Raw genomic sequence first — 24,527 nt, 5'->3', positions numbered from 1 at the left:
GGCCTCCCAAAGTGCTGGGATTACAGGCTTGAGCCACCGCGCCCAGCTAAACTTGGTGAATTTTGTACCCACTTGTGCTTTGCAAAATTCTTCATGGGGCCAGGCGCGGTGGCTCATGCCTGTAATCCCAGCACTTTGGGAGGCCTAGGCAGGTGGATCACAAGGTCAGGAGATGGAGACCATCCTGGCTAACACGGTGAAACCCTGTCTCTACTAAAAGATACAGAAAATTAGCCGGGCATGGTGGTGGGCGCCTGTAGTCCCAGCTACTCGGGAGGCTGAGGCAGGAGAATCGCTTGAACCCAGGAGGCGGAGGTTGCAGTAAGCTGAGATTGCACTACTGCATTCCAGCCTGGGCGACAGAACAAGACTCTGTCTCAAGAAAAAATAAAAATAAATAAAAATTGGGCTGGGTGCAGTGGGTCACGCCTGTAATCCCAGCACTTTGGGAGGCCGAGGAGGATGAATCGCAAGGTCAGGAGATTGAGACCATCCTGGCTAATGTGGTGAAAGTCCGTCTGTACTGAAAATACAAAAAAAATTAACAGGGTGTGGTGGCAGGCACCTGTAGTCCCAGCTACTTGGGAGGCTGAGGCAGGAGAATGGCGTAAACCCGGGAGGCAGAGATTGCAGCGAGCTGAGATCGCGCCACTGCACTCCAGCTTGGGCGACAGAGTGAGACTCCGTCTCAAAAATAAATAAATAAATAAATAAATAAAATGAACACTAATTTGTGGGGGAGTTGCAGGAAATCTGCCTTGGAATTCAGGAGAAAGGCTTACCCCATGGTATTTTCTGGATAGACTACAAAACTTATTCTGTGTAATAGTTGCCCATCAGCTGTTCGCCCTCAACTTATTTTTAGGAGGCATTGTGAGCCCTTCTCAAGTACTGTAAAAGTTTTTCAGTTCTGTAAAGGAAAGGAACTTGTGTTTGGGCTTTTGAGTGTTGACTGAAAGTGCTGTGATACTTTTGCCTTTGTCATGGAACCATGATCTTTAAAGTGCTTCTGGAAAAATGGTTACGGGCCTGTTCTTTGTCTTGAGATTATTCTTCGTGGAGAGAGAAATAGCTGCTTGCTGTAAACAGTTGGACACAGTAGCTGTTCTTGTCTGACATCTGCTTTGCTCAGCTGAAACATGTGCCTCAGTGGCTACTGTGGGTGTCTCTGAAGCTCCATTGGCTACTGTAGGTGTCTCTGAGGCTCATGTTGAATTGCTGTCAAATACCCGGAGTATTCTTGGTGGTGACACAGCCACATTTTGCAAATACATTTCTTTTTTTTTTTTTTTTTTTTTTGAGACGGAGTCTTGCTCTGTCGCCCGGGCTGGAGTGCAGTGGCCGGATCTCAGCTCACTGCAAGCTCCGCCTCCCGGGTCCACGCCATTCTCCTGCCTCAGCCTCCCAAGTAGCTGGGACCACAGGCGCCGCCACCTCGCCCGGGTAGATTTTTGTATTTTTTAGTAAAGACGGGGTTTCACCACATTAGCCAGGATGGTCTCAATCTCCTGACCTCGTGATCCGCCCGTCTCGGCCTCCCAAAGTGCTGGGATTACAGGCTTGAGCCACCGCGCCTGGCCACAAATACGTTTCTTAAGTCGTTTGTGTGTATAGCAGCTGGATTTGGGGACAAGCATTTGGGCACACTTGCTCCAAGATTGATTAGTGATTATGGATCATGAAGTCTGTGGGGAAATTCAGATCCTGAAGCAGGGAGAATGATTGTGAGTTATCTTCCTTGTCTTTTAAATTCTCTTTCATCCGTGTGGCTCGGGACACAGTAGACATCTTCCTGGCCTTAGATAAATAGCTTTCTTTCTGCCAGGTGAGAGAAGTATGATGAGTGCTTTGAAAGAAAAATACTGAGTTTTCTGGGGTGGAATGTGGCTAACCAGGGTCAGCAGGGGTCACCCCAAACTTATTTAAGGTCTGAGCCGCTGCACCTGGGCCTTTTTTTTTTTTTTCTTTTTTTTGAGGCAGAGTCTTGTTCTTGTTGCCCAGGCTGGAGTACAATGGTGTGATCTCAGCTCACTGCAACCTCTCCCTCCTGGGTTCAAGCGATTCTCCTGCTTCAGCCTCCCTAGTAGCTGGGATTACAGGCACGCACCACATGCCAGCTAATTTTTGTATTTTTAGTAGAGACGGGGTTTCACCATGTTGGCCAGGTTGGTCTCGAACTCCTGACCTCAAGTGATCTGACCGCCTTGGCGTCCTAGAGTGCTGGGATTACAGTTGTGAGCTACCACACCCAGCTGGGCTTATTATTCTTGTTTTTTAATCCATTGACAAAATCCTTCCAATTTCTATTTCTAACTGGTGAAACTAGATAGTTTTTCTCTAAATATTAACTAAATATTTTATCCATTTAAAACACTGTTTTCTTCTCTTTTTTTTTTTTTTTTTGAGACAGGGTCTTGCCCTGTTGCCCAGACTGGAATGCAGTGGCGAGATCTCGGCTCACCCAAGCCTTGACCTCCCAGGCTGAAGGGAACCTGCTGCCTCAGTCTCTCGCATAGCTGGGACTAGAGGCACATACCACCACGCCTGGCTAGTTTTTGTATTTTTTTGTAGAGGCGGGGTTTTGCCACTTTGCTCCGGCTGGTCTCAAACTCCTGAGCTCAAGTGATCTTCCTGCTTCCGGCTTTAGCCTCCCGAAGTTGCTGGGATTACAAGTGTATGCTACTGTGTGCCTAGCGCTAAAACACTGTCTTGACCACAGAGGAGGTCTACAGAAAAAGAAAGGAAAAAAAAACAAAAATGACTGACTGCTTCAGGCTGGGCACAATGGTTCACACCTGTAATTCCAGCACTTTGGGAGGCAGAGGTGGGAGGATCACGTGAACCCAGGAGTTACAGACGAGCCTGGGCAACATAGTGAGGCTCCCATTTCTACAAAAAATTGAAAGATTAGCTGGATAAAAATTAGCTGGTGTGTGCCTGTGCTCCCAGCTACTGGGGAGCCTGAGACAGGAGGATCTCTTGAGCCCAGGGGGTTCAAGGCTGCAGTGAGCCATTATTGTACCACTTCATTCCAGCCTGGACAACACAGCAAGACCCTGTGTCAAAAAAAAAAAAGTTTTCATCAAATTCTGCAGTTAAAAAAATTAGAAAATATCTATTTTCCTTTTTTTTTTTTTTTTTTGTCTGAGATGGAGTCTCACCCTGTAACCCAGGCTGGAGTGCAATGGTGTGATCTCGGCTCACTGCAACCTCTCCCTCCCGGGTTCAGTCAATACTCCCGCCTCAGCCTCCCAAGTAGCTGGGATTATAGGTGTGTGTCACCACACATGACTAATTTTGTATTTTTAGTAGAGATGGGGGTTTCTCCATGTTGGTCAGGCTGGTCTCGAACTCCTGACCTCAGGTGATCCGCCTGCCTCAGCTTCCCACTGTGGTGGAATTATAGGCGTGAGCCACCATGCCTGACCTAGACCACCTATTTTCATTTTTGTTTTTCATTTTTTAAATACTTTCTTTAATTTTTTTGACCACCTATTTTCAAAATATTAAATTGCTTTTTTTTTTTTTTTGAGACAAAGTCTCACTCTGTCTCCCAGGCTGGAGTACAGTGGCACGATCTTGGCTCACTGCAAGCTCTACCTCCCAGGTTCACTCCAGTTTCCCATCTCAGCCTCCCGAGTAGCTGGGACTACAGGCGCCTGCCAGCACGTCCGGGTAATTTTTTGTATTTTTAGTAGAGACAGCATTTCACCTTGTTAGCCAGGATGGTCTCGATCTCCTGACCTCGTGATCCACCCGCCTTGACCTCCCAAAGTGCTGGGATTACAGGTGTGAGCCACCGCGCCGGCCTTGAATTGCTTTTTATTTGTGGATTTGTGGTGATGATTTTTATTCGTTGTGATGATTTTTATTCTGCCCTTCCTGGAGTACATATACTTTTCCTAATGAAAAAGCAATTAGAGGCTGGGCGCAGTGGCTCAGCACAGCCACCGCCCCTACCCCACAGTGGTAGGGAGTTCAAGACCAGCCTGACCAACATGGAGAAACCCCATCCCTACTAAAAATACAAAATTAACCTGACGTGGTAGCACATGCCTGTAATCCCAGCTACTCAGGAGGCTGATGCAGGAGAATCGCTTGAAACCGGGAGGCGGAAGTTGCAGTGAGCCAAGATCGCGCCTTTGCACTCCAGCCCGGGCAACAGTGCAGGACTCTGTGTCAAAAAAAAAAAAAAAAAGCAATTAGAATGAGACTTTTGTTTTTATTTTCTGTTCTCTGTGACTCAGTAAACTTCTTAGAGAAAGAACCCTTGGAGAAAAGGGAGAGACCCGTTACTTCCTTTCGGCATGGACTGTGGTATTCCTGCCCCACCCCCGCCAAAATGTTAATGAGCTGTGCAAACGGATGCTGGATTTTTTTGTTCTTCCTCCTTATCAGAGTTTCCACTCAGGACTGGGTAGCCTGTGGACTCCCTGGAGGACAGACAGGTGTGGCAGTCTCAGTGGCCTAGAGTGGACGGCTGGTTTACTGACAGTCCTCTTTTTTTGAGACAGAGTCTTGGTCTGTTGCCCAGGCTGGAGTGCAGTAGTAGTCTTGCCTCACTGCATCCTCTACCTCCCAGGCCGAAGTGATTCTCGTGCTTCAGCCTTCCCAGTAGCTGAGATTACAGGCAGACGCCACCATACCCACCCAGTTTTGTATTTTTAGTAGAGACAGGATTTCACCACGTTGGCCAGCCTGGTCTTGAACTCCTATTCTCAAGTGATCTGTCCACCTCGGCCTCCCAAAATGCTGGGATTATAGGCATGAGTCACCACGGGCTTACTGATAGTTCTGTAGGCCAGGGGAATCATCTGTTTGAATAACCATATATGGGGTATTGTGTTTATCTTTCTTCAAGTTATTCTTGGTGTCAGGTCTTTTTTTTTTTTTGAGTCTCACTCTGTCACCCATGCTGGAGTGCGATGGCACAATCTCAGCTCATGGCAACCTCTGCCTCCCGGATTCAAGCGATTCTCCTGCCTCAGCCTCCTTAGTAGCTGGGATTAGTGATGCGCACCACCAAGCCCGGTTAATTTTTTGTATTTTTAGTAGAGATGGGGTTTCACCATGTTGGCCAGGCTGGTCTCGAACTCCTGACCTGGCGATCTACCCACCTCGGCCTCGCAAAGTGCTGGGATTACAGGCGTGAGCTACCACGCCCAGCTAGTGTCAGGTCTTTTACCTTAATTAATACATATCATAATGACAAATTTTCTTTTCCGAGCCCTCACTTTTTTTTTTGAAACAGGGTCTCACTGTGTTGCTCAAACTGGAATGTAATGATAGTGATCACAGCTGATGGCAGCCTCAACTTCTTAGGCTCAAGCTAACCTCCCACCTCAGCCTCCCAGGTAGCTGTGACTACAAGCGCGTGCCACTACATGTGACTAATTTTATTTTACTTTTCGTAGAGAAGGGATCTCCCCATGTTGCCCAGACTGGTCTCGAACTCCTGGCCTCAAGTCATCCTCCTGCCTCAACCTCCCAAAACACTAGGATTATAGGCGTGAACCACCGTGCCCGGCCATGAAGTTAAATTTTTTGGTTATTAGCTTGTCGAGTTCTGTTTTCTGTTTTTTTAAATAGCCACATAGCCTGCCTGTCTGTGGTCAGTTGTATGGATGCTCAAGTACAGCAAGGACAGTGCCCTGCGCAAGTCTCTCTGACCTGGGTCCATGGGGATTTTCTCTGTCAATCAGCTTCCTGAAGCTCTGGCTACTGTTTCTGGTGCTTGTAATGACCACAGTAGAGAAAAACATTGATATCTTCTTGCCGTTGATGAGAAAATCTTTGGACCTATCTCATGGTGTCCTTATTTGCAAAATGGTTGGATCGTGAACTGCCTGGCTGGCTTTGGCTGCCTTGCTGTTGTGGCTTTTAGTAACTAACCCTATTTTCTGGTGGCTGAGTCAAGTTTCTGAAAAGGAAGTCTCACCTGGCGATCCTGTGAAGGAATTCCTGACCAACTTTTTAATTTTCCAAAGACGGGCCTTCCTGGTGTGAAACACACACCTTTTCTGTGGCCAGGCCGCTGTGAAAGCTTGTGCAGAGGCTGCAGAGCAGTAAGACTTCCCACCCCTTGGGGCGTTTGCATTGTCACCGCGTTGTCTGACTTTGGTGACGACCCCTTTTAAACTCTGGCATTTGCTCGGGTAAGTATTGGGGAGTATTATAAATGCTATGTGTATCCGTTTTTTCCCCACAGTAGAAAGGGAGATGATTTTCATGACTGGTTTTGAGGAAGCTAGTAATTATTTTGTAATGGAGAATCGTAACATGCCAGAGGTTTGGCTCTTCTTTCAGTACGTCTTCCGGCTACCACAAAACTCAACTACTGATATTCTTCCAAAAATAAACAAAACACTAAAAAGACCCCTGCCTCTGGAACAAAATAGCTGCACGTTAAGGTAGCTTTGTAAACTAAGGTAGTACCTTCGTGGTTTTTTTTTTTTTTTTTTTTTTGAGACGGAGTCTCACTCTGTAGCCCAGGCTGGAGTGCAGTGGCCGGATCTCAGCTCACTGCAAGCTCCGCCTCCCGGGTTTATGCCATTCTCCTGCCTCTAGCCTCCCGAGTAGCTGGGACTACAGGCGCCCGCCATCTCGCCCGGCTAGTTTTTTGTATTTTTAGTAGAGACGGGGTTTCACCGTGTAGACCAGGATGGTCTCGATCTCCTGACCTCATGATCCACCCGTCTCAGCCTCCCAAAGTGCTGGGATTACAGGCCTGAGCCACCGCGCCCAGCCTGCTACCTTCATGTTTAAGGAAGCACAAACCAAGGCTGCCTGTGGAGAAGCTGGTTCTTCCTCTTAAACTTATATGAACCTCTGACCCCACCCCCCTTTACTAAAGATTTTCTTTTCTCTCTTGATTTTTTATTTTATACTTTTTATTTTGGACTACTTATAGATTCACAAGATGTTGCAAAAATAGCACAGAGCTGGACCCTGCAGTCTGCTTCCTGAATGGTAACATCTTTTTTTTTTTTTTTTTTGAGACGGAATTTTGCTCTTGTCGCCCAGGCTGGAGTGCGATGGTGTGATCTTGGCTCACCGCAACCTCTGCTTCCCAGGTTCAAGTGATTCTCCTGCTTCAGCCTCCCGGGTAGCTGGGATTACAGGCATGCACCACCGCGCCTGGCTAATTTTTTTTTGTATTTTTAGTAGAGATGGGGTTTCTCCATGTTGGTCAGGCTGGTCTCAAACTCCTGACCTCAGGTAATCTGCCCACCTTAGCCTCCCAAAGTGCTGGGATTACAGGCGTGAACCACCACACTTGACCAATAACTACCATTTCAAATTCCCACTACTATTATACTATAGACCTGTTATCCTATATTCTCACCAACACATTTTAAAATACTTAACTTTTAGGCTGGGTGTGGTCCACACTTTGGGAGGCTGAGGCAGATGGATTACTTGGGCTCTGGAGTTCGAGACCAGCCTGGGCAACATGGCGAAACTCCGTCTCTACAAAAAATACAAAAATTTGCCCAGCACAGTGATGCACACCTGTGGTCCCAGCTCCTTGATAGGCTGAGGTGGGACAATCACTTGAACCCGGGAGGAGGAGGTTGCAGTGAGCCTAGATCGCCACTGCACTTCAGCCTGGGTGACAGACTGAGACTCTGTCTCAAAATGAAATGAAATGCTTCACTTGTGTTAATGTCATTTGTCCTGCTGTGTCTATGAGTGAGACTCAGCGTGTTTCCCTTGGGCACCAGCCAACGGAGTGTGCTCTTCGGTGAACTGCCCAGTTACGAATTCGTTTCCTGTGTCCCCGCTGGGGTCCTTGCCTTTCTTTTGTGGGTTTGTGAAATCCCCAGGAATATTGATCCGGGTTTGTTTTGCGGGACTGACAAGGTAACAATCTTTTGGCTTCCCTGGCCGCGTTGGAAGAATTGTCTCGGGCCACAGGTGAAGTACACTAACACTAACGGTAGCTGATGAGATCTCCGAATGTTTTCAGAAAGTTGATGAATTTGTGTTAGGCCACACTGGGCCAAGGGTTGGACAAGCTTGGGTTAGATATTTCAGAGTATATTTAGTCCCATCAGTGTTTTTCTTAATGATTTCCACCTTTGGGGTCATGCTTTCAAGACTTTCCCTAACCAAGGTTACATAAACATTGTCTTCTATTTCCTTTTCGTTTAATGTTTGTTAAAAATAATGTTTACATTTTTGGCCAGACGTGGTGGCTCACACCTGTAATCCCAGCACTTTGAAAGGCTGAGGTGGGCAGATCACGAGGTCAGCAGTTCTAGACCAGCCTGACCAACATGGTGAAACCCCATCTCTACTAAAAATACACAAATTAGCCAGGTGTGTTGGTGGTTACCTGTGGTCCCAGCTACTTGGGAGGCTGAGTGAACCTCTGCCTCCCAAGTTCAAGCAATTCTCCTGCCTCAGGCTCCTGATGATTGATGGGTGTTTTGTATTTTTTTTTTTTTTTTTTGAGATAGGAGTCTCGCTCTGTTGCCCAGGCTGGAGTGCAATGGTGTGATATTGGCTCACCGTAACCTCTGCCTCCCGGGTTCAAGCGATTCTCCTGTCTCAGCCTCCTGAGTAGCTGGGATTATAGGCGCACGCCACCACACCCAGCTAATTTTTGTACTTTAGTAGAGATGGGGTTTCACCATGTTGTTTAGGCTGGTCTTGAACTGCTGAGTTCGTGATCCGCCTGCCTCGGCCTCCTGAAGTGCTGGTATTACAGGCGCAAACCACCACACCTGGTTGCTTGGTGTTTTTTTAATTGATTGATTGGTGGTTTTGTTGGGTTTTTAATTGATGTTTTGTTTTGTTTTGAGACAGAGCTTCGCTCTGTGTCACCAGGCTGGAGGGCAGTGACATGATCATGGTTCATTGTAGCCTCAGCCTCCTGAGTTCAAGTGGCCCTCCCACCTCACCTTCCTGGGTGGGTAAGACCACAGGCGTGTGCCCCCACACCTGGCTGATTTTTTTTTCTTTCTTTTTAGAAAAAGGGTCTCAGCATGTTGCCCAGGCTGGTCTTGAACTGAGCTCAAGCTATCCATGCGCCTCGGCCTTGCAAAGTGCTGGGATTACAGACATGAGACACCATTCCCAGCCTTATTAATGATTTTTTTTTTTTTTTTAAGAGAAGTCTCGCTCTTGTCGCTCAGGCTTGAGTGCAATGGCTCAATCTTGGCTCACTGCAGCCTCCGCCTCCCAGGTTCAAACAATTCTCCTGCCCCTGCCTCCCAAGCAGCCTGCCACCATGCCTGGCTAATTTTTGTATTTTTTAGTAGAGACTGGGTTCACCATGTTTGCCAGGCTGGTCTCGAACTCCTGACCTCAGGTGATCCAGCCGCCTCAGCTTCCCAAAGTGCTGGGATTATAGGCATGAGCCACCGCACCCGGCCTTGTTAATGATTTTTAAACCAGTTTCTCACAAACTCTTTTGATCTTAGATCTGTCTGTGTTTTTCACAAATGCCTCAACAGCTGGCTCACAGTTTTAGAAACCCGTGTTTGTCAGTTAAAATGATGATCCTCCCCAAAATGTTCAGTGCCATTTTCTGTCCTGTCCTGGGTTCACCCCAGTGGTCGGAGAGTCCCCATGGAGGCACACGGGGCCTGACTATCCGGGAACTCTCCCAGAGGAGAGCCCAGTGCTGGGCTCAGGTGGGTGCTCATCTGGTTAAGTCAGTTTTACCCGCATTGTTTTGCGTCTTTTGCGTCCCCTTAGTGGGGCTTTGCCATCCGGAGCCTCTGTTTCTGTCTTCCCTCACGTACGTGATATGTTGTATTTCATTCTGCTCTGCAGGTGAGGACACTGGCCAAATTGTAGGTACTCACAAGACACAGATGACTCAGGTCCCCAACTGTATTATTAATGAGGGTTTAGAGAGTTTTTTCCTATTGTCCTTCTAAATCGTGTTACCGAGGTGGCCCGGCGTGGGGGATGCTTGTCATTTCAGCCAGGCTCTCCAATTCCAAAGGCAGGAATTGAGAAAGTGACAGTACTTTCTCTGTCCCTGCCACAGAATGCCCAGTTTGGTCTAATTTAACATGACCAATCATGCAGTAGAGATAAGAGAGTAGTTTGAATTTTATTTTTCCTTTAATTTTTAGAGGCCACCTTATAACTCAGCCATTCTAGTCACATTTTTTTCATATAGAGTGTATACTTCACATACTCCATGCTTGTCCACACAGAGAATACTTCTGGAAGGACCCATGTGAAACCAGTATCAAGCTTCCCCTCTTGAGCCTGGGAGTCACAAGATGAAAGGAGATTTACCCTTTTATACTTTTTAAGTTTTGTGGGTTTTTTTGAAACAATGTCTTGTTCTGTTGCCCAGGCTGGAATGCAGTGGCATGGTCATGGCTCACTGCAGCCTTGACCTCCCGGGCTCAAGCAATCCTCCTGCCTCAGCCTCCCGAGTAGTTGGGACGACAGGTGCCCAGCACCACACCTGGCTGATTTTTTTATTTTGGTGGAGATGAAGTGTCCCCATGTTGCACAGGCTGGTCTCAAACTCCCGGGCCCAAGTGACCTGCCTGCCTCTGCCCCCAAAGTGCTGGGATTACAGGTGTGAGCCACCACGCCCGGCCCTCCTAAACGTTGTATATATATATATATTACTGATGTTTTTAAAATTATAAACCCAAACTACATTAATAGGAATTGTCTTGCAGGGTCCCTTGGTCATAGCTTAGGTGTTAGAAGAACGATTAAGAAAAGGAGCGATGTAATTTACTAGCTTGAGGTCTGCATTTGGATTGACTTTACTAAGCTTGCTGTGAACTCCAAGGAACAGAAAACCCAGAACGCAGATCAGGCGGCATCTTCAGAGGAAGAGGCCCTTTCCCCTTTGTCTTGCTTCCAGGCTGGCTGTGGGGGGGGTGGAGTCTCCCCCTTGAGGGTCAGGAGATGTCTGGCCATCATCTGGTAGAGTGGGATGAACCAAACAAGGGCAGACTTCTCAGCATGTGATTCTCTGCTTGGCTGCACCCTGGAGTCAGCTGGAGAGCGCCAGCAGCCGCTCCTGACTGGGACCCCACGCCCAGAGTGGCCAACTGAGTCCTTCTGGAGTGTGCGTCGGGAGTGCGAACGCGCTCAGGTTATTACCGGGTCCTTCTGGATTGTGGCGTCGGGAGTGCTAACGCACTCAAGTTATTTTCATGTGGAGCCGCCGCTGAGAATCGTGTCTTTGGAAGGATCTAAGTTCCTCACCTGACACCTTCGCAGGCTGCCTGAGCTGCACTTTACAAGTAGCTTTGTGATCCCTAGGTCCACCTGGGCTTACGAAGGCACCGATTCCCTGTCCACAGCTCACAACCAGATGCACCGGCAGGAGTCAACATCGAGCACGTCCTCTGGGCACTCCCACGACCAGGTAGGTCGGGACTCGTGGGCCCATGGATGGATGGGTCGTGTTTGCAGATTCCTGTTGGTGGTGGTTGATGCCCCTCCTTGAGACGTGCTTTCCCACACGTTTTCTTCGAAGCTCTGGCTCCCAGCAGATGAGGACAGCTGAGGCTCAGAGCTCAAATTTCTTGGCTGCAATTTTAAAGCTCTTAAGTTTAAAGCCTTAAAGATAGAAATCCAGAATTGTAGCATTCTGGTTCTCACTCCATTTTCTTTCCTTTGCCAAAGGCATCGATGTGGTAAACATTTCACACATCCCTTCCTTGGGGACACAGTGGCTAGATTGGCTGAACAAATGGCCGTCTCCTCCTCTTCAAGCCCTGGCCCCAGCCCCTCAGCCTCTGGCAATGAGACACTCCTACGTTCTGTTGCTGCCTTTTCCCTAGTTACCTTTTCTAGACAACCCATGCCCTGCCCTCCCCACCCTCATGCCAGCTGCTTGCTTTTAATGAGGTCCTTGGTCATGACTCACTGTTTGATTTTCCGTGGTCTAACTCATTGCCTTTGATAAGCACACCTTTTCGGACTTCCAAGATGTGAAAACTTAAGCCTCAGCACACTTGGGAGAATGCACACATTTTTTTTTTTATTGTGGCAAAATATACATAACATAAAATTTGCCATTAGTAACATTTGGTATAATCCCAGCATTTTATAACCATCACTACTATTTTCATCATCCCACACAGAGAAACCCCACAGTGCATAGCAGTCACTCCCAACTCCCCCTGTTCCCAGCACCTGGCATCCACGAGTCTACTTCCTGCCTTTATGAATTTGCCTGTTCTGGGCATTTCGTAGAACTGGAATCACACCACAGGTGACCTTTGTGTCCTAGTTATTTCATTTAGCATAATTTTATAACGTGTCAGAATTTTATTTCTTTTTTTTTTTTTTTAACGTTTGTTTTTTGAGGCAGAGTCTCACTCTGTCGCCCAGGCTGGAGTGCCGTGGCGGGATCTCAGCTCACTGCAAACTCCACCTCCCGGGTTCACGCCATTCTCCTGCCTCAGCCTCCCAAGTAGCTGGGACTACAGGCGCCCGTCACCTCGCCCGGCTAGATTTTTGTATTTTTTAATAGAGACGGGGTTTCACCGTGTTAGCCAGGATGGTCTCGATCTCCTGACCTCGTGATCCACCCGTCTCGGCCTCCCAAAGTGCTGGGATTATAGGCTTAAGCCACCGCGCCTGGCCCAGAATTTTATTTCTTACTGTGGCTGAAAAACACACCACTGCATTATGGTGCAATTATATTATGGATGGGACACATTTTGTTTCCCCATTCATACGTTTTTTTTTTGGTTTTTGGTTTTTGGTTTTTGAGAAGGAGTCTCCCTCTGTTGCCCAGGTTGGAGTGCAGTGGCGCAGTCTGGGCTCACTGCAGCCTCCACCTCTCAGGTTCAAGTGATTCTCCTGTCTGAGCCTCCCGAGTAGCTGGGATTACAGGTGCCTGCCACCACGCCCGGCTAGTTTTTTTGTATTTTTAGTAGAGACGGCTTTCACCATATTGGCCAGGCTGGTCTCGAACTCCTGACCTCGTGATCTGCCCGCCTTGGCCTCCCAAAGTGCTGGGATTACAGGCATGAGCCACTGCGCCCAGCCTATATGTTCATACGTTGTTGGACATCTGGGTTGTTTCTACGTTTTGGCTGTTGTTAATAATGAACCAATATGAACATTTATTTACAAGTTTTTGTTTGAGCCTCTGTGGTGGAGTTTTTGTTTGTTTGTTTTTTGAGACAGGGTCCTGCTCTGTCACCCAGGTGGGAGTGCAGTTGCATGATCTCAGCTCACTGTAGCCTCTGCCCCGCCAGGCTCTAGTCATCTTCCTACCCCAGCCTCCTAAGTAGCTGGGACCACAGGTGAGCGCCACCATACCCAGCTAATTTTTTGGTATTTTTAGTAGAGACAGAGTCTTACTACGTTGCCCAGGCTGGTCTCAAACTCCTGAGCTCAAGCAGTCCACTCACTCGGCCTCTCAAAGTGCTGCGATTACAGGCGTGAGCCACCATGCCTAGCCAGGTTTTTTTTTTTTTAAGAGATGGGGTCTAGGCCGGGCGCATGTCTGGCTAATTTTTGTATTTTTAGTAGAGATGGGGTTTTCACTGTGTTGGCCAGGATGGTCTCAATCTCTTGACCTTGTGATTTGCCCGCCTCGGCCTCCCAAAGTGCTGGGATTACAGGCGTGAGCCACCGTGCCCGGCCGGAAAGTCTCTTTTTTTAATTCTTGTGGGTGTACACCTAGGACTGGACTTGCTGGAGAATATGGTAGTTCTATGTTTAACTTTTTGAGGATCTGCCAGACTGTTTTTCACAGCAGCTGCATCATTTTACAGTCCCATGAGCAATGTACGATGGTTCTGATTTCTCCGCATCCTCACCCAGACTTGTCGTTTTTTCTTTTAAAATTAAAGCCATTCTAGTGGCATACACAGGTTATTACGTGAATTATTTTTATTAGGTAATTAGGAAAAGACAAAGTCCGAGTGAACAGTTTAAAACAAAAGCCAGGCCGGGCGCGGCGGCTCATGCCTGTAATCCCAGCACTTTGGGAGGCCGAGACGGGTGGATCTCGAGGTCAGGAGATCGAGACCAGCCTGGCTAACACGGTGAAACCCCGTCTCTACTAAAAAAATACAAAAAACTAGCTGGGCGAGGTAGCGGGCGCCTGTAGTCCCAGCTACTTGGGAGGCTGAGGCAGGAGAATGGCATAAACCCGGGAGGCGGAGCTTGCAGTGAGCTGAGATCCGGCCACTGCACTCCAGCCTGGGCGACAGAGTGAGACTCCGTCTCAAAAAACAACAACAACAACAACAACAACAAAAAGCCAGCGGTCCCTTATCTCTCTGTTTTCCTGACCCTTCCCCAGAGGGTGCGGCTTTCAGCTCAGCACTTCCTTGTGTTCCTTCGCACACCCTCTTTCAGCTTTCACCCCTCTCTTTGTTGTGAACTGTTGACTTCCTTTTTGGGTAGATGAAGATTTTACCTCAAATCTGCCCGATCATGTCCAGTCTCGCAGTATGATGTGTTAGGACATCGGTTTGGCTGTTTAAAGCGGACCAAAATAACAAAAATCTTGCCTGAGACAAAATGGAAGTTTGTTTTTTTCTCGTTTTATACAGTCGAAGCAGCTCAGGCTGGGTGGTGGTGGTTGGCAGATATCAGAGGCCCTGTGCCTTTCCCATCTTCAAACGTGTTTTCCGTTTTTGTTTCTAAGACGGCGACTGCCAGTTTCCCCACCACATCCACCCCGGGTCCAGCCAGCCGGAGCCAGAGCAAGGAGAGGGCATGTTTTTCTCCTCAGAGTCGGGGCTCAGAAGTTACGCCGAGCAGAGCTCACTCCACGCAGCCGTCCCCGTTCTCCCCTGTGGACTTCTGTTTGAACATATTTTATTTTTTTCTAGCTAGTCTGTGCTTGTCCATGAACATATTTTATTAATAATTATTAGGTAGTGTTTGAATGTTTACTGTGTATCAGATGATCTTATAAGTGCTTTCTATGCATTTAATTATTTAATCCTTAGAATAGGCTTCTAAAGTAGATATTATTTCTTTTACAGATAGGGAAACGAGGCACAGTTCATTGAAAGCGTATGTCCTGGTCACACAGCTAGAGAGGCACCAGGCTGCCCGCCCAGAGCCCATCTTCACCCTGGGGCTTCGAATGTTGAATCTGTGGCTCTCCAGGGAGCCCATGTGTGAGCACCTGGGTCACCTTTTCCATCCCTGCTTGAGGCCGGTGGAAGGTGACTCAGATATGCTCGGAGGCTGAGTAGGTGGGGCTTAGTGAACTTGCAGGGTGTGGGTTGCAGCGTCCGCACCCCTGGCCCAGCACTGCACTGGAGCTCCTTCAGCATTTCCTGGGTTCGGCAGGCAGGAAGCACCAGCGTGTTCAGGATGAAAATAGTTCCTGCTTGCTGGCTCTACACAGCTAATTCGTCTTTCCATATTAATTAGAGACCTTCTTAAGTATAATCTGTTAAGACTGACACCCTAAACATTTATTTAGTTTTTATTTACTGGGCTGACGGCCCATAGTTACAGCTGCAGCCAGCTCCCCAAGAAGCTGACACCAGCAGACCCCTCTGTGCTACAGCTTTGTGCCGTGGGACTGCTAGCCTTGCCGACCTCTTGCTTTATTGACACAGTGACCAGGAGTTAAACTTTGAGGTGTGCCCGTGATGTTGGACCACCAGGATTTAGAAGCCGAAGTCCACCCCTTGAAAAATGAAGAAAGAAAATCGCAGGAAAATCTGGGAAACCCATCGAAAAATGAGGATAACTTGAAAAGCACACCTCCACAGTCCCGGCTCTCCCGGTGCCGAACGGTGGCGTTTTTTCTTTCATTGTTTCTCTGCCTTTTTGTGGTGTTTGTCGTCTCATTCGTCATCCCGTGTCCAGACCGGCCAGCGTCACAGCGAATGTGGAGGATCGACTACAATGCCGCTGGTGAGCCCGGCTTCCCCGCCCAGTGGAGTCCAAAGCAGCTCTTCCCAGGGGGTGGGGTGGGGGCAGAACTGTGTCTGTGAGTCTAGAATTGGCCTTGAAGCAGTGAATCAACCCCAAGTGGCTGCCAGTTCTCTGTCCAAGGTTTTCCTGGAATTGTAGGGAGCCATAGAGCAGCCTTTTTGTTTTATTTTCTGAGACAGAATTTCTCTCTTGTTGCCCAGGCTGGAGTGCAATGGCACGATCTCAGCTCACCGCAACCTCTGCCTCTGGGGTTCAAGCGATTCTCCTGCCTCAGCCTCCCAAAGTAGCTGTATTTACAGGGGTGCAGCACCACGCCCAGCTAATTTTGTATATTTAATGGAGATTGGGTTTCTCCATATTGGTCAGGCTGGTTTCGAACACATGACCTCAGGTGATCCGCCCACCTTGGCCTCCCAAAGTGCTGGGATTAGAGGCGTGAGCCACCGTGCCCAGCCGAGCAGCCTTGAAATAAACATAGAAACGCTGCCAGGGAAGCATTGTGGCTGGCTCTTGGTTATCTTTTTTTTTTTTTTTTTTTTTTTGAGGCGGAGTTTTGCTCTTGTTGCCCAGGCTGGAGTGCAATGGTGCCATCTCCGCTTACCGCAACCTCCGCCTCCTGGGTTCAAGCAATTCTCCTGCCTCAGCCTCCCCACTAGCTGGAATTACAGGCATGTGGCACCACACCTGGCTAATTTTGTATTTTTAGTAGAGACGAGGTTTCTCCATGTTGGTCAGGCTGGTGTCGAACTCGACCTCAGGTGATCTGCCCACCTCAGCTCCCCAAAGTGCTGGGATTACAGGCATGAGCCACTGTGTCTGGCCTTGGTTCTCCCTTTTTTTTTTTTTTGAGACAGAGTCTCGCTTTGTCGCCCAGGCTGGAGTGCAGCGGCACAATCTCCGCTCACTGCAAGCTCCGCCTCCCGGGTTCCCACCATTCTCCTGCCTCAGCCTCCCAATTAGCTGGGACTACACCCAGCTACAGGTGCCCGCCACCACGCCCAGCTAATTTTTTGTATTTTTAGTAGACATGGGGTTTCACCGTGTTAGCCAGGATGGTCTCAATCTCCTGACCTCGTGATCTGCCTGCCTTGGCCTCCCAAAGTGCTGGGATTACAGGCATGAGCCACCACACCCAACTGGTTCTCCCTTCTTTAGCCTCCCAAACTCATCTCCCGTTTTCAGGAAGGATGAGTTGGGTAAATAAAAGCCCATTTGGGTACTTTTCTAAATTAAAAAATTTAATGAAACAGAGCTTCTGGGTGAAAGATACAGAAAAGCTGTCATAAAATGTGAAAAACATGCACCAGCTCGTATGGTCCAGTCTTGCTAGGATGCCCCCGCTCACATCCTGGTTAGTGAAAGGAAAGCTTTCATTCCTGTCTCATGAACTTGCCATTCTGGAGTCTTAGCCGTTATAAAAAGCAATGGAATCAGCCTTAGTCAGGACATTCTGCTTCTGGCAGAACAGCAGCTGCAGTCACCCATGTCAGTGGGCGTGAGCACTGGCCACCTCAGTGTTTCCTGCCACAGACTTCAGGGCTTCTCCAGTGCCATCAATAGGATTTGTTGTTGCAACCTCACTTAGGGTCAGTTTGTGTTCAAAATATACATGTATTTTTTGAGAGTCTTGCTGTGTTGCCCAGGCTGAAGTGCAGTGGCACAATCTTGGCTCAATGCAAGCTCCGCCTCCCGGGTTCACGCCATTCTCCTGCCTCAGCCTCCCAAGTAGCTGGGACTACAGGCGCCCACCACCACACCCGGCTAATTTTTTGTATTTTTAGTAAAGACAGGGTCTCACTGTGTTCGCCAGGATGGTCTCGATCTCCTGACCTAGCAATCCACCCGCCTTGGCCTCCCAAAATGCTGGGATTACAGGCATGAGCCACTGCGCCCAGCCAGTCGGCCTTACTTTTTATTTTATATTTTTTTGAGACGGAGTCTCTCTCTGTCACCCAGGATGGAGTACAATGGCGCAGTCTCGGCTCACTGCAAGCTCCGCCTCCCCGGTTCACGCCATTCTCCTGCCTCAGCCTCCGGAGTAGCTGGGACTACAGGTGCCCACCGCCACGCCCGGCTAATTTTGTGTATTTTTTTTTAGTTGAGACAGGGTTTCACCGTTGTTAGCCAAATGGTCTCGATCTCCTGACTTCGTGATCTTCCTGACGTCGTGATCTGCCTGACTCAGCTTTCCAAAGCACTGATATTACAGAAGTGAGGCACCCTGCCTGGCCTTTTTTTTTTTTTTTTCTGAGACGAAGTTTTGCTCTTACTGCCCAGGCTGGAGTGCAGAGGTGAGATCTTGGCTCACTGCAACCTCTGCCTCCCAGGTTCAATCAATTCTCCTGCCTCCTTCTCCCCAGTAGCTGGGACTACAGGCACAGGTGCCACCACACCTGGCTATTTTTTTTTTTTTTTTTTTTGAGATGGAGTTTGGCTCTTGTTGCCGAGGCTGGAGTGTAATGGCATGATCTCGGCTCACTGCAACCTCCGCTTCCCAGGTTCAAGCCGTTCTCCTGCCTCAGCTTCCCTAGTTGCTGGGATTACAAGCATGTGCCACCATGCCTGGCTAATTTTGTATTTTTAGTAGAGCAGGATTTCTCCATGTTGGTCAGACTGGTCTCGAACTCCCAACTTCAGGTGATCCTCCTGCCTTGGTCGCCCAAAGTTCTGGGATTATAGGTGTGAGCCAATGGGCCCAGCCTAATTTTTGTATTCTTTTTAATTTTTTTAAATTTAAATTTTAATTTTTTTAAGAAGGAGTCTTGCTCTATTGCCCAGGCTGGAGTGCAGTGGCGCAGTCTTGGCTCACTGCAAGCCCCCCCTCCCGGGTTCATGCCATTCTCCTGCCTCAGCCTCCAGAGTAGCTGGGACTACAGGTGCCCACAGTGCTGGGATTACAGGCATGAGCCACCATGCCTGGCCAATTTTTGTATTCTTAGTAGAAATGGGGTTTTACCATGTTGGCCAGGCTGTTCTTGAACTCTTTTTTTTTTTTTTTTAAAGATGGTGTCTTGCTCTGTTGCCCAGGCTGGAGTGCAGTGACATGAGGTCAGCTCACTGCAAGCCCTGCCTCCCAGGTTCAAACGATTCTCGTGCCTCAGCCTCCTGAGTAGCTGGGATTACAGGCACGCACCACCACACCCAGCTAATTTTTTGTATTTTTAGTAGAGACAGGGTTTCACACATTGGCCAGGATGGTCTCAAGCTCCTGACCTCGTTATCCACCCGCCTCGGCCTCCCAACGTGCTGGGATTACAGGCATGAGCCACCACGCCTGGCCCTAATTTTGTACTTTTAGTAAAGATGGAGTTTTACCATGTTGGCCAGGCTGCTCTTGAACTCCTGATTTCAAGTGATCCTCCTCTCTCAGCCTCCCAGCGTGTTGGGATTATAGGCGTAAGTCACCACACCTGGCCCAATTCAGTGATTGGTAGTCAATTTATAGAGTTATGTAGCTGTCAGTACAATTCCATTTTAGAATATTTCTATCATCCCTAAAAGATTCCTGAAGAGGCTGGGCACAGACCCCATCTCTACAGAAAAATAAAAAAATCAGCCAGGCGTGGTGGCATGCAGCTGTGCTCCCAGCTACTTGGGAGGCTGAGGTAAGAATATCACTTATATCTGGAAGGTTGAGGCTGCAGTAAGCTGTGATTGTGCCATGCACTCCAGCCTGGGTGACAGAGGGAGACCCTGTCTCAAAAAAAGAAAGTTCCTCATTACCTTTATCATCACTCCCTGTTCCCTCCTCTCCTAGCCCTGGGCAACCTAGTCTTCTGTCTCCAAAGATGAGTCTTTTTTTTTTTTTAAACACAGTTTTGCTCTTGTTGCCCAGGCTAGAGTGCAATGGCATGATCTCGGCTCACCACAACCTCTGCCTCCTGGGTTCAAGTGATTCTCTGTCTCAGCCTCCCAAGTAGCTGGGATTATAGGCATGCGCCACTACGCCCGGCTAATTTTGTGTTTTTAGTAGAGATGGGGGTTTCTCCATGTTGGTGAGGTTGGTCTCGAACTCCCGACCTCAGGTGATCCACCCACCTCGGCCTCCCAAAGTGCTGGGATTACAGGCGTGAGCCACCGTGCCCGGCCTCTAGACATTTCTTAGAAGTGAAATCCTCCAGTGTGTACCTTTGGAGCGTGACTTCCTTCACTTAGTGTGATGTTTTGCCGTTCGTTTGTGTCGTGGTCTATCTGTGTCTTTCTGTTGCTGAGCAGTGCTCCGGGGGGGCTGCTGGCTGGTGATCACCTGCATCGCTCGCTCTCGGTTGGGGTTCTAATGAATAATTCAGCCTTGAACATTCACGTGCAGATCTTCGTGTGCATGTGTTTTCATTTCTCTTGGGTAGATCGCTAGGAATGGAATTGCTGAACCCTATGGTAAGTTTATGTTTAACTTTCTGAGGAGCTGACAAGCTGTTTCTAAAGCAGCTGCACCGTGTGACCATTTTACCTTCCAGCTACAATGCTGAGGAGGCCCTCAGTCTCTCCGGTCCTTGTCAACACTTGTTAGTGTCTGTCTTTTTTGTTGCACTCATGCTGGTGGGTGTGAATTAGAATCTCCCAGTGACTAAAAATGTTGGGTCCCTCTCTTCATGTGAGTTTTAGCCATTCTTGCATCTTCTTTGTTGAATGTCTGTTCAAGTCTTTTGCCCATTTTTAAAAATTAAAAAAGAAAATTTTTTTTTTTGAGACGGAGTTTTGCTCTTCTACCCCCAGGCTGGAGTGCAATGGCACGATCTCAGGTCACTGCAACCTCTGCCTCCCGGGTTCAAGCGATTCTCCTGCCTCAGCCTCCCAAGTAGCTGGGATTACAGGCACAAGCTACCACACCTGGCTGATTTTTTTTTTTTTTTTTTTGAGACGGAGTTTCGCTCTTGTTGCCCAGGCTAGAATGCAATGGCTCAATCTCGGCTCACTGCAACCTCCACCTTCCGGGTTCAAGTGATTCTCCTGCCTCAGCCTCCCGAGTAGCTAGAACTGCAGGCACACACCAAGACGCCTGGTTAATTTTGTATTTTTAGTAGAGACGGTTTCTCCATGTTGGTCAGGCTGGTCTCAAATTACCAACCTCAAGTGAGCCACCCGCCTCGGCCTCCCAAAGTGCTGGGATTACAGGCATGAGCCACCACGCTCGGCCGTAACTTTTGTATTTTCAGTAGAGATGGGGTTTTACCATGTTGGCCAGGCTGATCTCGAACTCCTGACCTCAAGTGATCTGCCTGCCTTGGCTTCCCAAAGTGCTGGGACTACTGGCATGAGCCACCACACCTGGCCTTTTCACTCTCTTGATAGTGTCCTTTGATGCATAAAAATTTTTAGTTTCAATGAAGCCTATTTTTTCTTTACTGTACTTTTTTTTTTTTTTGGAGACAGAGTCTTGCTTTGTCATCCATGCTGGAGAATGCAGTGGCGTGATCTCAGCTCACTGCAACCTCCACCTCCTGGGTTCAAGCGATTCTCCTGCCTCAGTCTCCCAAGTAGCTGGGATTACAGGCGCCCGCCACCATGTCTGGCTAATTTATGTATTTTTAGTAGAGATAGGGTTTTGCCATATTGGCCTGGCTGGTCTCGAACTCCTGAGCTCAGGGATCCACCCGCCTCAGCCTCCCAAAGTGCTGGAATTACAGGCGTGAGCCACTGCACTCGGCTTTCTGTGCTTTTGTATCAAAGAAACTGTTACCAGATCCAATGTCATGAAGATTTTTCCCTGTTTTTTTTTTTTTTTTCTCTAAGAGTTTTATAGTTTTAGCTCTTATGTTTAGGTCTTTGATTCATTTTGAGTTCATTTTTGTGCATGATGTAAAGATCCAACTTCACGCTGGGTGCAGTGGCTCACACCTGTAATCCCAGCACTTTCAGAGGCTGAGACAGGAGGATCACTTGAGGCCTAGAGTTCAAGGCCAGCCTGGGCAACGTAGCCAGACGCCATCTCTGCAAAAACGGGGGGTGGGGTTCAACTTTTTATTTTTATTTTTATTTTTTTTGAGATGGAGTCTCGGTCTGTCACCCATTCTGGAGCGCAGTGGCACAGTCTCAACTCACTGCAGCTTCACCCTCCTGGATTCAAGCAATTCTCCTGCCTCAGCCTCCCAAGTAGCTGGAACTATAGGCGCCTGCCACCGCGCCTGGCTGATTTCTGTATTTTTAGTAGAGACAGGGTTTCACCGTATTAGCCAGGCTGGTCTCGATCTCCTGACCTTGTGATCCACTTGCCTTGGCCTCCCAAAGTGCTGGGATTACAGGCTTGAGCCACCGCGCCCAGCCCATTTTTTTGTTGTTTTTTTTTTTCTTTTTTTTTTGAGATGGACTCTTGCTCTGTCTCCAGGCTGCTGGAGTGCAGTGGTGCGATCTCAGCTCACTGCATCCTCCACCTCCTGGTTCAAACAATTCTCTTGCCTCAGCCTCCCAAGTAGCTCGGATTACATGCATGCGCCACCACACCCAGCTAATTTTTTGTATTTTTAGTAGAGACAGGGTTTCACATGTTGGCCGGGATGGTCTCAATCTCCTGATCTTGTGATCTGCCCACCTCGGCCTCCCAAGGTGCTGGGATTACAGGCCTGAGCCACCGCGCCCGGCCAACTTCATTCTTTTGGTGTTTGATTTTAGGGCGTAAAGTTCATCACTTGAGTCCTTGAATGAAAGGAAGTATAAACCCTAATGAGTGTGGAGTGTGGACTGTCTAGACGCCACCTGGTCTAGGAGGGATTTCTTCCTGAACGGAAGGTGCCAGAACACACGTTCTTTTTTTTGAGACGGAGTCTCGCTCTGTCGCCCGGGCTGGAGTGCAGTGGCCGGATCTCAGCTCACTGCAAGCTCCGCCTCCCGGGTTTACGCCATTCTCCTGCCTTAGCCTCCGAGTAGCTGGGACTACAGGCGCCGCCACCTCGCCCGGCTAGTTTTTTGTATTTTTTAGTGGAGACGGGGTTTCACCGTGTTAGCCAGGATGGTCTCGATCTCCTGACCTCGTGATCCGCCCGTCTCGGCCTCCCAAAGTGCTGGGATTACAGGCTTGAGCCACCATGCCCGGCCCAGATCACACGTTCTTCAGGCCCAGGTGTCCGGCTTGTTCCTTTCTGAAGCTTTTAGCACTGGGCATTGTGGTCCCACCCCTTGTGTTCAGGAAGAACATTACTCATCCAAGTGAGGAAGAAGCCACCGTCCTGGCTGGGTGAGCTCACAGGGGCAGGTTCCACGGAGCAGAGAAGTAGGTCGTGTTGGACCCGATCGTTCCTGGAAACCAGACGTGGCCCGTGGAGCATAGTCTGTGGTTTTCTCTTTCAGTTATCTATGATTTCCTGGCTGTGGATGACATAAACGGGGACAGGATCCAAGATGTTCTCTTTCTTTATAAAAACACCAACAGCAGCAACAGTTTCAACCGATCCTGTGTGGATGAAGGTAATTTCATTTTATGTGAAAAAGCGGGAGCTCCCTGTAGGAGGAGGAGTCGTCGTTTTCGGTAACCCTCTCACTTTCATAGTGTTTGGGGGAAACGTGGTGTTTCTGGAACCCATCTCGTCACCCTTCCTGGCAGGACAGAGGTCAGGAAGCCCAGCCCCAGCACCGCCCTGGCCACTGAGCCCCGGTGGGGTCAGCATTAGAGCCCCGGGAGCCTGCGAGATAAAGGGGATCCACCTGGGAGGGAGGGGCTGTGGCCTAGGAGAGGTGTGAGGAAGACAGGCCTGGCAGAGCACATGCTGGGGCTGACCGTCCCGCCTGCCCGGAGGCTGCAGCAGTGTCTCTCCCTGCAGGCTTTTCCTCTCCCTGCACCTTTGCCGCTGCTGTGTCGGGGGCCAACGGCAGCACGCTCTGGGAGAGACCTGTGGCCCAAGACGTGGCCCTGGCGGAGTGTGCTGTGCCCCAGCCAAGAGGCAGTGAGGCACCTTCTGCCTGCATCCTTGTGGGCAGACCCGGTTCTTTCATTGCAGTCGACGCGTTCACAGGTAGGCCAGCCAGGCAGCGGGGTTCTCACTGAGGGCCAATGCCAGGAGGCCCTGATGAGGCTCCGCCCTGTGATCTTGAGGGTGGCTGAATGGGAAGGAAGGTTATGGGGAGAACCTCCAAGTGAGGGTGCAAGCCTATGGAAGTCACACACCTCAGCTGCCTTCAACTGCACTGTGTCTGTTACTTCCCGTTACACTTTGCTGGTGGGCTGTAACACACAGGGGCAGTCCGATGCCACCTGCTACGCGGTAGCAGAGAGGAGGAGCGGCTTGGCCGCCGGCTGTTCCTGGGGTGTCAGTGGTGGCAGTGCCCAAGGCGAGCCCAGAACATGAACCTGCACTCAGGGAAGATTGGGGCCCAAGGCGAGCCCAGAACATGAACACACATCAGAGAAGATTGGGGCCTGTCTGTGCCCCTAAGCCTGAGGGTGCAGGTCTCCGAGCCCCAACGGAGCTGGCTGCATGGAAGCACAAGGGAAAGAATGTATGATGTGCAGGCCGTGTGAGTGTGTGTGGGCTCCTTGCACCTCATCACGGTCTGGAGGAATTCTGTGCCTAGATTTGGTGAATGTTCACATTTCCCTTACAAGTTGTCATTTTAAGTATTTGGAGGAGAATAAGGAGCAGGCTGGAAATATTTTAAGAATCAAGGAGGCCGGGCGCGGTGGCTCAAGCCTGTAATCCCAGCACTTTGGGAGGCCGAGACGGGCGGATCACGAG

The 24,527-nt window shown here is 49.1% G+C and overlaps 1 protein-coding gene across 2 annotated transcripts in view; it reads left to right on the top strand.

Annotated features, from left to right (window-relative positions):
• Positions 1 to 24,527, top strand: part of FAM234A (family with sequence similarity 234 member A) — a 36,111-nt gene that overhangs the window by 6,363 nt on the left and 5,221 nt on the right. Inside the window, exons 1-5 of one of the 2 annotated variants that reach the window (XM_023189202.1) lie at positions 5,342 to 6,155; positions 11,254 to 11,359; positions 15,540 to 15,840; positions 23,146 to 23,262; positions 23,616 to 23,807. In XM_023189202.1, the coding sequence (XP_023044970.1) occupies positions 15,573 to 15,840; positions 23,146 to 23,262; positions 23,616 to 23,807 (577 nt within the window). In that variant the 5' untranslated portion in view covers positions 5,342 to 6,155; positions 11,254 to 11,359; positions 15,540 to 15,572. Of the gene's footprint in view, positions 1 to 5,341; positions 6,156 to 11,253; positions 11,360 to 15,539; positions 15,841 to 23,145; positions 23,263 to 23,615; positions 23,808 to 24,527 lie in introns of those variants that run through there. The other variant, XM_023189201.1, reaches the window with a different exon arrangement.

Source organism: Piliocolobus tephrosceles, chromosome 17 (assembly GCF_002776525.5).
Source record: "Piliocolobus tephrosceles isolate RC106 chromosome 17, ASM277652v3, whole genome shotgun sequence".
NCBI classification, from domain to species: Eukaryota; Metazoa; Chordata; class Mammalia; order Primates; family Cercopithecidae; genus Piliocolobus; species Piliocolobus tephrosceles.
The sequence above is the reverse complement of the archived record's forward strand: the minus strand, read 5'-3'. Positions and strand labels throughout refer to the sequence as shown.